The sequence below is a fragment of the Equus quagga genome, chromosome 1, assembly GCF_021613505.1.
Source record: "Equus quagga isolate Etosha38 chromosome 1, UCLA_HA_Equagga_1.0, whole genome shotgun sequence".
Classification (NCBI taxonomy): Eukaryota; Metazoa; Chordata; class Mammalia; order Perissodactyla; family Equidae; genus Equus; species Equus quagga.
In genome coordinates this window covers 74,188,805-74,201,716 of record NC_060267.1, presented here as the reverse complement: position 1 = coordinate 74,201,716, position 12,912 = coordinate 74,188,805, and the positions used below count along the sequence as shown (strand labels likewise).

General features: G+C 41.6%; 1 protein-coding gene across 2 annotated transcripts in view; it reads left to right on the top strand.

Annotated features, from left to right (window-relative positions):
* ECPAS (Ecm29 proteasome adaptor and scaffold) overlaps positions 1-12,912 on the top strand; it is an 87,325-nt gene that overhangs the window by 55,273 nt on the left and 19,140 nt on the right. For both annotated transcript variants that reach the window (XM_046647955.1, XM_046647964.1), the window contains 9 exons: positions 3,708-3,853; positions 4,295-4,349; positions 5,289-5,403; positions 6,312-6,380; positions 7,663-7,780; positions 8,079-8,246; positions 10,356-10,435; positions 11,051-11,156; positions 11,901-11,948. In XM_046647955.1, the coding sequence (XP_046503911.1) occupies positions 3,708-3,853; positions 4,295-4,349; positions 5,289-5,403; positions 6,312-6,380; positions 7,663-7,780; positions 8,079-8,246; positions 10,356-10,435; positions 11,051-11,156; positions 11,901-11,948 (905 nt within the window). The remainder of the gene's footprint in view (positions 1-3,707; positions 3,854-4,294; positions 4,350-5,288; positions 5,404-6,311; positions 6,381-7,662; positions 7,781-8,078; positions 8,247-10,355; positions 10,436-11,050; positions 11,157-11,900; positions 11,949-12,912) is intronic.

Sequence of the window (12,912 nt, the reverse complement as noted above, 5' to 3'; positions counted from 1 at the left end):
GAGTGTTCTCATGGTATTGATTCCACCATAATTATATTCTATCATGAATACGTTAATTTAGTTACAGTTAACATTTAACACTGCAGTATTTTACATACTTCCGTGTCCACCTATTATTTCTTTAGCTGCCTTATAGAGATTTAAAGAAAATAGAAGACTACACTTTTGCTTGCATTCTAATTAGGAGAACAGTGGCTTGATGGAAGCTAAGTAGAGTTCTCTGATGCTTCTCTTGATGTGCGTGAGGCAAGGCAAGGAGGAATTTGTGTAGAAGGAAGAAAATACTCCAGGAAGGGGACTGACTGTTGTTGACAAGTAAGCAACCAAACCCGAAGTAGAAATTCTCAGTTTGCATATGAGAGGTGATGTGGGAGGTTTGGCCTAAGCGAGGGCCCACGCGGAAGAGTGGATTTGCTAGTGAGACATGCCTCTGAGTCCGAGGGTTTCTGCATCATTGCTTAGGCAGATGAAGGGTAAGAGAGAGGAACCTTTGCCAGTCTTCACACTTCTGAACCTCCTCTGTGTTGTCTCAAACTCTTCTCGAAAGATTGGATCCTCAGTTAAATTCTCCATGAAATGTTGACGTTCTCCTCGTCTTTCTCTGTTTAGGGAAAGGCAAACAAAATATTGTGGAGAAGTGGGTGGTGATGAATCTTTACCTGAATTTTGGTTGTGTGTGTTCTCTTTGTTATTCTCAGCTGAGTGCTACTCAACTTTTTGGATGTTTTTTGTTAGAGTGTACTAATCTTGCTTTGAGCAGAGGGAACAGCATTTGAGAAGCCAGTTAGGGCCTAGGTCTTAGCCATCTTAGTATCTTGAGCATCTAACACAGTACCTGGCGTATTGTGGGAATGGCTTGTTAATTGGGTAATTGTAGTCGCCAAATAGCAGAACTGCAGATAGCTAGAGCTGTGGTTATGGGAAGGTAAAAGAAGGGATTGTATCTGACACTGAGAACTAGATCACTGTGACTAGTGAGGAGCTAATAGCACCAGCCTCTTGCAGTGTCCAGGATTCCCCTGTAAGTTAAGGAGGAGCGTCCACTAATAGGGCTCTGTCTCCTTCAGGCCTTTTGTTGGCTTTGTGTGAGTCCAGTTCTGGCTCTTCTTTCTTTGGGGATGCTTTCATTCTAGGATCCTTTCTTACCCATCTCATACTTCTGAAATCTTATTTTACCTATCCTCCTTTCATTTTGGTTCAGTTACGGGGTTGCATTTGCACCCAGGCCTTTAGCATATCCCAACACTTTCTTGGAACGTTTTTCTCTTAGTTTTTGTAAGACTGTGTTTTCCTGAGTTTTTTCCTTGCCTCTGTCTGGCCACTTCTCATTCTCCTTCAGTGGCTCCTTTTCCTCTATGCTCCCCATCTGTGTTGGGCTATCCCCATCACCCATACCCATAGCCTACTCTAATATATATTGATGACCTCCAAATGTCTATCTGTGTCTTAGAACCATTGTGTGATACTCCAGAGCTGTGTTTCCAACACTTTATTAGGATTTATGACGGAGGTCCCCAGGCACCAACATTTCTATATGTCTAAAGCTGAAATCATCATTTCTTCCTCCTCTCACTCTCTAAAACTGTTTACATTCTTTATTCCCTAAAACTATTCCGCCTCTTTATTCCCTGTCTTCATTAGTGGTAACACCATTTCTCCCCAGTTTCCCACACCCAGAGAAGGTGGAGAAGGGCTAAGATCCCAGACTAAGGCCAGGGAGAGGAGTTAGTTCAGCAAATATTTATTGTGCTTAGTATGAGCCAGGCACAGTTCTGGGTGCTGGTGATGCAGGAATGATCAAAACAGTTGAAAATTTTGCTCTAATGGAGCTTACATTCTAGTGGAGGACTTGGCAAGAAGCAAAATAAGTAAGAGAAAATATGCAGCGTGCTAAATGGCGATAGGTACTGTGGAGAGAAGTGAAGCAGAGAAAGTGGATGATAAAATTTGGGTGGTAATTTAGAATACGTGGGGCAACTTTTCTCAGGAAGGTGATATTAAATTGAAGACCTCAAGAGGGTGGATTTCTTGGGGAAGAGCATTCAAGGCAGAAGCAATAGCAAGTGCAAAGGCCCTGAGGCATGAGTATGTTTGAGGTCAGTGGGATTGAAATAGAGTGTGCATGTAAGGAGACCAGGAGTAAGAGATGAGGTCAGAGGGGCACTGGGAAGCCAGATCATGTAAGGTCTTGAAGGCCACTGTGGGGCCTTTGATAGGAAGCAATTGCAGGATTGTGAGCTGAGGAGAGCCATAATCTGACTTACAGTTTAAAAGGGTCATTCTAGTGTTGCACTGAAAGTAGACTCAAGGAGGCAAGAACAGAGCAAGGAGAACAGTTAGGAGGCTGTTGCAGTATTCCCGGTGAGCGATGATGGGGACTTGCACCAGGATGGTACCATGGAGGTGGGGAGAAAAGGTTGATTAAAGGTGTTTGAAAGGAGTGACAATAGTATTTCCGATTGGATGGGTTTGTGAGGTGAGAGGACTCAGGGATGACTTTAGAGTTTTTGATGTGAGCAGCTGGAAGAACGGAGTTGCCATTTAGCTAAGATTGGGGAGGCCGTGGGAGGTGGAGATTCGTGGAGTGGGTGCAGGGAAAAAGCTGCTTGACTGGCTCTTCTTCGTCCACACTCCTCCCGCTCAGCGTTGGAATGTCCCAACTCCCCCATAGATGAGCTAGGACCAGTATCCTCAGGGACATCTGGAAGTCAGTTGGATATGTGAGTATGGACTTTGGAGGAGTTCCAGGTTGGAAAGTCTCTGGGAGTATCGTATAAAGATAGTATTAAAAGCCGTGAACCTAGATGTGATCACCAAGGGAGTGAGTAGAAAAGAGAAGAGGTCCAATAGCTCAGCTCTGGGCCGCCCCAGAGTTTAGAGTTTGGTAGATGAGGAGAACCAAGGACGGACACTGAAAAGGAGCGGCCTCAAGTTAGGGGGTCCTGGAAGCGAAGGGAAGAAAATCTACGAAGGGATGAGGGTGGGAGGGGTCAGGATCAGCTGGGTTGCATACTGCTGGAAGAGCAATTAAGATGGGAACCGAGAAGTGATCATTGAACTTAGCTACAGGAAGGTAATTGGTGGCTTTTACAAGTGATTTCAGTGGAGTAGAGAAGGTAAAAAGCCTGATTTGGAGTGAGTTCAAGAAAAATGAAGAGGTGAGAAAATGTAGACCATGAGTGTAGTCAACTGGTTTGAAGGTTTCAGTGTAAAGTAGTGCTTCTCGACGAGGAGAGGGACATTTTGCTCCATAGGGGCATCAGGTAATGTTAGTTTTTAGTGGGAAATGGGAAAGATACGAGAGAGAGAAAAATAGCTATGACAAGAGAGAATGGGGGGACAGTTTTAAAAAAAATTAAGACTTTTTTAAGAGAAGTTTTAAGTTCACAGCAAAATTAAGAGGAAGGTACAGAGGTTTCCCATATGCCCTCTGTCCCTCCACATGCGTAGCCTCTCCCATTGTGGGGAGGAGATTTCATTCTGGGACTACAGTTACCTGAGTACCCTGGAAAGGTTACTTAGCTTATGCTGGGTTCTGAAATGAAGGATTATCAGTTCCTTCAACAACTTGTTTAAACCCCTTATTCGTTTAGATTGTAATATGTTACAGGATTGTTGTATTGAGTAAATGATTAAAATTTAATTTTTTGCAGGAAACTCTACTCAATTATTTTAATTGTGTCTTACTGTTCTTTGCTTTTCCCCAGGAGCCAAAGTGAATGATGTGGTCCCCTGGGTGTTAGATGTGATTTTAAATAAACATATCATTAGCCCCAACCCACACGTGAGGCAGGCAGCGTGCATCTGGCTCCTTTCCCTCGTGAGGAAGCTAAGTAACCATGACGAAGTGAAGGTAAGCTGTCTGTACATGTGATCAGCTCTACGGGAAACTGCTTATGAAGTGTTTATGATTGAAAGGGGCTCAGAAGGAAAGTTTACAAAGGTGAGGGCCATTAACCACTAGCAGATATTTTGAGATTAGTCATCCATGGAGGAATGAAGGGTGGTGGCCTGATATACATTGGTTGGAAGCTGATTCTAAACCTAAAGGTATATAATCAGAAGAAGTGCTAGGGGTGGGGGGCTCGGCCTGCGTGCGTTAGATTGCCTGTAAGTGGTGCAACCTTCAGGTGATTTGGCCACCTTCAAAGAGGAGAACACAGCAGGGTTTGTGACCACCTTGGGCCGTTAGTTAGACTTGACTTTACAGGTGCTGTGTACCCCAGGGGCACGCTGCTGATTCTCCCAAAGAGTTGGAGTTTCTGTGTTCTAAATGCCTTTTTTCTTCTTTCAGTCTCATCTTAAAGAAATTCAGAGTGCATTTGTTTCCGTTTTGTCAGAAAATGATGGTAGGTTATGGGTAAATATTTGATTTCCAGACTTCATTAAACTTGTATTTTAAATTTTGAAAAATCTGGATGAATAAACATAAAAAAGGGGTCCAGGAAGCTCAGTTCTTATTTATTAATTAGATCATGTTCTTCAGTTTTGCATTTAAAAATGGAACCGAGGCCTTCTTTAACATTGGTACTTCTACTAAATAATAGCTTGCTTCTACTTCTGTTTCCTTTCATCTTTGTGATTTTAGGCAGGAGAGGGTGGATGTATATGTATTAGACATGTATATAGTAGCTTTGCTTTATAAGTTGTTTTAAACATATGGTCTTCTGTTGACTTTTCATTTTTAAAAAAGTTGGAGGTGGGTATGTGAGATCCCGTGAGGCTGTTTTTTTTTTTTTTAAAGATTTTATTTTTTCCTTTTTCTCCCCAAAGCCCCCCGGTACATAGTTGTGTATTCTTCGTTGTGGGTTCCTCTAGTTGTGGCATGTGGGACGCTGCCTCAGCGTGGTCTGACGAGCAGTGCCAAGTCCGCGCCCAGGATTCGAACCGACGAAACACTGGGCCGCCTGCAGCGGAGCGGGCGAACTTAACCACTCGGCCACGGGGCCAGCCCCCTGTGAGGCTGTTTTACCTCTCACGTGTCTGCCTTGCGGTCGGCCCGCTGATCCTCTGTCACCATGCGCTACACACTGAGGCTCAGCAGTGTTGACTTGGTTTGTGAGCTGGGTCTTTTGTGAATGTGGTCTCATTTACAGGGACTTTTTGGTGCCATGTCCACTGAGATGATTTAGTACGCTTTTTAACTAAAGAGGCAGATTGATTCTGTTTTCATATCTTTACTTTGCTATCATTTTGGGTTAATGTTACAAATTTTTAAAAATTTTGACTTGATGGCCAGTAGACAAATTTTTCTTAAAGTAATACTATTTTGTCTGTCTTTTGTGTAGAACTTAGCCAAGATGTTGCCTCCAAAGGCCTCGGGTTGGTGTATGAACTGGGCAATGAACAAGATCAACAGGAATTGGTTTCTACGCTTGTAGAAACACTTATGACTGGCAAGAGGTATGATGAACTTGAATATTTCAGAGTTGGGCACAGGGCAGGTCTTGCACATACTGAGAATAATGCAATGGGAGAAGGAAAATTCAACTTTTCGCTTTCCTGTTTATTAAGCCTTTTCCAAATTGCAAGTCAGTGATTGTTGTGCTGTGGGTAGCAGTTTAATTATCCAGTGTATACTGTTTAGAAAGTAAACTAAACTAAACTACTGTTTAGAAACATGCCAGAAGGACAGGCTTTGAAAATGGAATGATCTCAGGACAGTTAAAGCATTGGATTACAAAAATCCTGTAATTGCTGTTGGCTAAATGACGATGGAGACGTGGGGAGGGAGCTCCATCCTTCATAGTCGTGATCTGTGAAGAGTATGAGAAGCGAAGTCATTCTTGTAATTGTTTGCTGCTTTATGTTGCCCTCCGCGTGGGAAGGATAGTTTTTTGTTTTGTTTTGTTTTGATGAGAAAGGTTGTCACTGAGCTAACACCTGTACCAGTCCTCCTCTATTTTGTACGTGGGACACCACCACAGCATGGCTCGATGAGCAGTGTGTAGATCTGCGCTCAGGATCCGAACCCACAATCCCTGGGCTGCTGAAGCGGAGCCTGTGAACTTAACCACTTCACCACCAGGCCAGCCCCAGGAGGATGCTTTTTAATGTGTGACCACATTTAATTCAGTGTAACTTTTCTATGGGATGTCTTTTACATGGGATCTATGAATTTGTTCATTCCAGACTTCATTTTATAAAATTCTCGGGCTGATGGAAAGGATTGGTTGACCTTTACATCTTGCACATGGTAGATACTGGAGAGGAAATTTGATTTCATCAGTTTGCAAATGAAATATATCAGTTAGATGATTGCTAGTTTGAAAAATTTGAGGCTAATTTAAATTCTTATTGTTTTGGTTTAGAGCTAAACATGAAGTTTCTGGAGAGACAGTGGTATTTCAAGGGGGAAGCCTTGGCAAAACACCCGATGGGTAAGTGTGCCAGATCCGTTGATCGTCGTTGTAGACGCGGTGAACAGAGCACTCATGACATTGGTTTGTACCCTCTAGGAAATGATGTGTATTAGTGGCAGAAGAGCACTTTTCTGGAAAAAACCTGCTGTCTTAGATTGGGTTTCCTGGGAAACAGACTCTGAGGTGGAGATTTGTATGTTGGAAGTTTACTGAAGTGTGCCCCAGGATCATCACCCTGGGGGAGTAAGGAAGCAGGACAGGGCTGATGGCCCAAGGAGGGGCTGAACTTCTGCCAGCTCTTAAGCAGATACTGGCCTCTCAAGGATCTCTGGAGCTGGGCCAGGCTGGCCCTTCAGACTTGTCCTGATTCAAGGGGCCCCTCACGAGGCCTTTACACTCCCTCAGTGGCCAAACATTGGTGGTGGGCTGCTCTGGGGGACCTGACCTTGGACTGAGTCATGCGTGGGGAAGCTGGCAGGACAACTCGGCGTCCACTGCACGTAGTTTGTTGTAGGGGGCACCTCTACTTGGTATCATGGAGTCTACCAATTTAGCATTTCCAGTTAATTCCTAGAGCCTTACCTCCTTTATTTTATCATTGTTCCATTGTGATTACACTGTTGCCTTTCCTCTGAAAATCCTCAGGGAAGCGCTGCAGCTTGCTCAGCCGTCTGTGGCGTTGCGCAGAGCCCTGCCCTCACTGTTGTCTGCGGTGTTAGAAAAGCAGCGCTTTGTTCTGTCCTTGATGTTCTCCTGTGGCTCAGTGTTTTCACAGTGAAAGTTGTTTTTGTTCCACTTACTCTCCCTGTAGAGTCCTGAGTTTCTAAAAAGTGCTCACTTTTCACAAAATAACTAACACACGTGATCGGGTGTTTGAGTAAATATTGTTTGTTCAGAGGAAAGTTAATAGGACTCAGGAGTTGTTATCAGGATTGGGGTGCCCTGGCTTAGAAAAGGCCTAGAGAAGACAGAAGTTGTCTTCAAATGTCTCTTAGGATTTTGAGAGTGATCTGTGCACAATATAATGAATTACTGAGCCGCCTCCGGAGGTGGGGAGGGCTCGCCCTCCATGAGAGTTGCAGGTGGGTTTATGTCATTTGCCAGGCGTTATTGGTACTTGAATCAGGTGACTTTATATTCTTCTTAACCTGGTTCTCTGCCTCTGTGATGATAATTCAGTATTGGAAATTTAGGGAAAACATAATTTTAAAATGTCCTAGTAATATTGGTGATGTAATTTTTATTAGGCTGGAGATAGAGAAATACATTATTGCATACTTTTTGTTTGTTTGTTTCCAAGCCAGGGCCTCTCTACTTACAAGGAACTTTGTTCTCTGGCAAGCGATCTAAGTCAGCCAGATCTGGTGTATAAATTTATGAATTTAGCCAACCATCATGCAATGTGGAACTCTAGGAAGGTAAGTTGCTATAACTGGACAGTTTTTGTTTTTCACTTCCCTCCAAAGCCAAACCTGCTACATTGGCAGACAGTGACAATTGGTATGCTGTGTTTTGTAAACGTCTGTGATCAGAGAGAGCCAAACCACCACATGACTGCTATTGTTGGTGGGTAAAGCTGGGATACCCAATAAATCAGGTTGTATTCAGGGACAAGTTTGGGAGGGAGAATTTTGTGATCTTTATATATTTCATCTGTTAATATTTTACCTGTAACAAATGTATCTGAGCCACTTCATCTTATCATCATTTTTTTAGGGTGCTGCTTTTGGTTTTAATGTAATTGCTACCAGAGCTGGAGAGCAGCTGGCTCCTTTTCTGCCTCAGCTAGTTCCTCGTCTTTATCGTTATCAGTTTGATCCCAACCTTGGCATTCGACAGGCCATGACTAGTATTTGGAATGCACTGGTCACTGACAAATCAACGGCAAGTATCTGTGAACCCTTGTCCAAGATTACACAACAGCATTTAAATCCAGTGCCCATCTTCTCTCTACTTTGTATACTTATTTGTTTAATCAAATGAGCTTTCTTTCAAGGTATCAAAGATGTTCATGGAAATGTTTATTGAAATCTCAAAAATACAAATAATCTAAATGCCCTTTGGGTGGCTAGTTAAGGAAATGGCAGTGTATTCACACAAATGGAATAGTGTATGTCTGTAGGTACTGTTGATGCAATGGAGAGCAGGTCAGAGTTCCTACCTTCAAGGAGCTCACTTAGTTGAGGAGATAGACAAGGAAGCAGACAATTACCATATATTATTTTCTCTCTTGGTTTTCCATCATCTGGCTACTTCTCATATTCTCTTCTACTTTTAGATACTGAGATTTCTCAGGGCTTGCCTCTGGGTACCTTTTACTTGCTCAACTTTATCTTTCTAGATGAGCTCATCTGTTCCAGGGCATATAAATGTCATCTTTATTGTGATGGTTTCCAGTCTTGTATTTTTGGCCCGGACATGACTTGTGCTCCTGACTTACATATCTAACTGATTGACATCTTCTCTTGGATGTTGTTTCAAGATACCTTAGACTTAGCATGTCTAGAATAGGACTTATAAAAACAACCTTCCCCTCTCTTCTCAGCATTCATCCCTTTACCCTAGGCCAGGAAACCTGGTGTCATCCTTGATTTTTGTCTGTCTTTACCCCCACCCTCAGTTGAATCCCGTAGCAAATTCTGTTGATCCTGCTTCCAAAGTATTCCTTGAATCCATTCTCTTCTTTCCCTCATTTTTTCCTGATGAACAGGTTGTCATCTTTCTCTTCTCTTTGCCTTCCTTCATTTAATTATCAGCAGTGAAAGTGATTTTTAACCATGCAGATTGGATTTGCCATTTTGTGTTAGAATCCTGTAGTAGCTTCATAGCCACTTTAAATAAATTCCACGATCCTCACCTTGTCCTTCCAGTCCCTGCACACGATGTGGCCCCTTCCTCTCTCTTCAGTCTGACCTTAGGTTGAGAGTGTTCCGTTCATGGTGGTAGGCGCTTGAGGGTTCAGCTTTGAAGGCTCGGTGAGTTCTGTTTGCTCAAGGAGAGTACTCACTACCACTGGGTCAGCCAAGGTCTAATGGGCCGGTGGTTTTAAAGATCTGAATTCAGGGCACAGGCCTAGGCTCTCGACATGTGAGCCTCACCTGTATGAGAGAAAGGTGAAGCCACAAGTATGGATGAGATCACTATGGAGAACGTTTAGAGAAGCAGACAGAGGAAGTCATCCGTTTGTTAAATGTTGAGTGAGTTGTGTACCTCCTGTCTTGGTTTCCTTACGTATAAGTGAGGATAGCAAACCTCTCCTACTTAGAAGAATAAAAGTGGAAAAGCCATAAGTTTTTGAGGTTCTTTGGATCAACATAAAAACTTTTGTTTGTCTTTATTACCAAACTGATAAGTGTATATCAAAACGAAACAGAGGCTTAAAATATTAAACTCATCTTTTATTCTGAACAATCAGAATGCTTCTTTATGTGCTAGGTACCATGCGGGGTACCAGGGAGGCAAAGACAAGTGAGGCAGTGTCCCTGCCCTTGAGGTCTCAGTGCGATGGAGTCGTACGGTTATTGTAGCATCTGCTAGAGTGCGCCTGAGAAGGTGCTGTGGGAACAGAGGAGAGTAGGCCGGTCTTCTCTGCCAAGGCTGCCTGATTTGAATCTTGAAGGACAAGTAGGCGGTAGCCAGGCCAGTAGGAGATGGAAGGGGATTGTGGGGAGAGGTAGTGTGTGCCAAGAGTGGGGGTGAGACAGGACGTGATGCCTTTGGAGCTAGATGGGTCATGGAGGGCTTCGTATCCATGTCCAGGTGATAGGTGTTTATTCTCACGCACTGAGGAAAATAAGAGGATCAAGTCTGCATCTTAGAAAGATCCTTCTGGCAACTTTTAGCAACCAGAGCGAGGAGAGAGTTGCAGGCTGAAAGGCCGAGAGAGATGCTTAGGCTGTTACCAATGGAAATGTGGTCCGTGTGATTGAGAGATGAATAATTTGATTGTTGATGGATTTTACATTTTTCATTTTATCCTTTTGCTTTCATTAGGTGGATAAATATTTGAAGGAAATTCTTCAAGATTTGGTTAAGAACCTTACCAGCAATATGTGGCGAGTTCGAGAGTCCAGGTACCATTTTTTGAAATATAAGTCTAATCAGATACAGCTAGTTTTTTTCCTTTAAATTTTCAAGCTTTATAGTTTTGTGCAAAAGGAATAAATTAATATTATTAAAAAGCATGTTCCTGGTTGAGTTAGATAGTTATCTTTATTTAACGATTTAAACTGTACAAGTCATTGGTTTTTCCTAAGTTGTTTTAGTTTATCTAAGTGTGAAGTTACAGAAGCAGATCACTTGTTAAATTGGTAGACATCAAGATACATTTATATACTCTCATGACTTTTGTGGGTAGCATTTATTTATAGAATTTATATTTTTTCAGTGTCTGCCATGTGCTTGGCAGTGTGCTAGGCCCTGGGGGTACACTGGGAAGTAAACAATGATGTGTCATCTCAGAGAGATTGTGTTATGGTTGTGGGAGACAGACATTTGGTGACTGTCAGTGCCATATGCCTGTGGTATATTTGAGGAACCAAGGGGGTAATAGTCATTGCTGTCGTGGGGTGAGGGGGTTAGTCCTAGAAATATAGGCAGAATCTATATTCTTGTTTGGTATGAATGTTTCATAGTAGAATACTGAGCCTTCTCGATCATACGTTTGAAACCAAATTGTTTATTTTCAGCTGTTTAGCTCTGAATGATTTATTGAGAGGAAGACCCCTAGATGACATCATTGATAAACTTCCAGAAATTTGGGAAACTCTTTTTAGAGTACAAGATGATATAAAGGTATTATAGAAATAAATCTGCATTCATTCCTAGAATAGCTTAAACTGGAATTGTTAAAGTATGTTTCAAAATTTACTATACAGACAATTTTAAGAGACCACAATTTCCTCCCAAAGTTTCAGTCTCAATGTGCCTGTGAAGTTGCAAGGTTGGGCATCTTTAGATCTAAATTGACTGATTTTTTTTTTTTTTTTTTTAAGGTGGCTACTGCCTGACTTTCTTTCAATAGAAATTTCATGAGGGACAAATAACAGTTTTGAAATAATCCAGACTAACTCTACTCCATCAGTTTCATAAATTGGATCAGTCGTTCCCAAATAACGTGACCAATGCCTCTGAATTTTTCCTGCAGTTTAAATTTTAGATATTTTGATATTTTACCATTAAAGTTAGGCACTTCGTTTTTGCCTTTCTTTCTTTTTTTGTTTTATTCATTAGAGATTTTTCAAGTCTGTCAGAATCCTCACATAGATCTTATGCATTTGCTTTTATGATACATTAGTTCTAAAGTGTTATACTTAATAGCCATATTTTTGTAGGGTCAAAATATGTCATAGCTAATTAAAACAAATACGGGATTATAAAATGTGTTCCTTGATGGGCAAAGAGCCTAAGGAAACACTATTTTTTAACCTGGTGTTGAAAGTAGGACTTTTCCTTAATCTGGGTAGAGTCGGAGGCAGTTAAATAGGGTAGATGAGAAAGAAACTAAGTTATATGATGCCAAACTTGTCTCATTTTTAGGAATCTGTACGAAAAGCAGCAGAGCTAGCTCTGAAAACTCTGAGCAAGGTGAGAACTCTTATCTTATCCTATGTTGGGGGTGAAGTGGGGCAGGGTTCTATGTGACCAAGACAGTAATGACTTATTTTTTTGTCATACAGAATGACACTGAGTTGCAGTATAATTGGCTTCATGCTGTGGTTCACTGTTTTTACAATGAATGAGAAACTGGGTGCCGTTATACTAGAATACTAGTAGTTTTTTTGTTTGTTTTTTGTTTGTGGCGGAACCAAATTTTATTCTGATGATTGCAAAATATTGACTTTCTAATTCTATTACCTTTAAATATTTATTAGTTGGCATTGTACTACAAAAAAGAGCTTTCTCTTCTTCCCTATTTATTTATGTACTTATATATTATCAATATGAGCTCATGAATTCTTATTTTATTCAATGGATTATAATCCACTGCTGTGCTGATCTATTTTGGTACTCAAATTGCAGCAGATTTGGCCAGTGGGAGCCCCTTGAAGCCGCTCCTTGCCCTTTGACATGCCCCATCGTTTTGTTGAGCACTTCCTTTCTGCCATAAGATGTTTCAGGCTCATCTGTACCTTCCCTGCCCCAGTCCTGGAATTAGCCATTTCTCCAAAGAACTTTGATAGAATACTAGTATTTTTAACAAAGTGTATCTCTGGTCTCTTTAAATGGTGAGCTGCTCTGGGCCTTTACGATGAAGTATGACTTTCACTTGACCCTGAAGAACACATTACTCAGTGAGATCAAGCAACATCTATCTTTTCTCTTACTCTTGCTGTGTTATGTGTTAATCTGCCTTTCATATTTATGAGGTTGGCAAGCATTTTGAAACTTGTTTCCCACTTGAACTTGATTTTATGATATATCAGGAACTTCTACACTCTAGCTGTACAAACCTTGCCATAGGTCACATTGTTAGTAAGTAGTAAAGCCAAGTTTTAAATTCTAGATGTTTCTTATTCCAGATTTCTGTTCTTGACCACAATGTTATGCT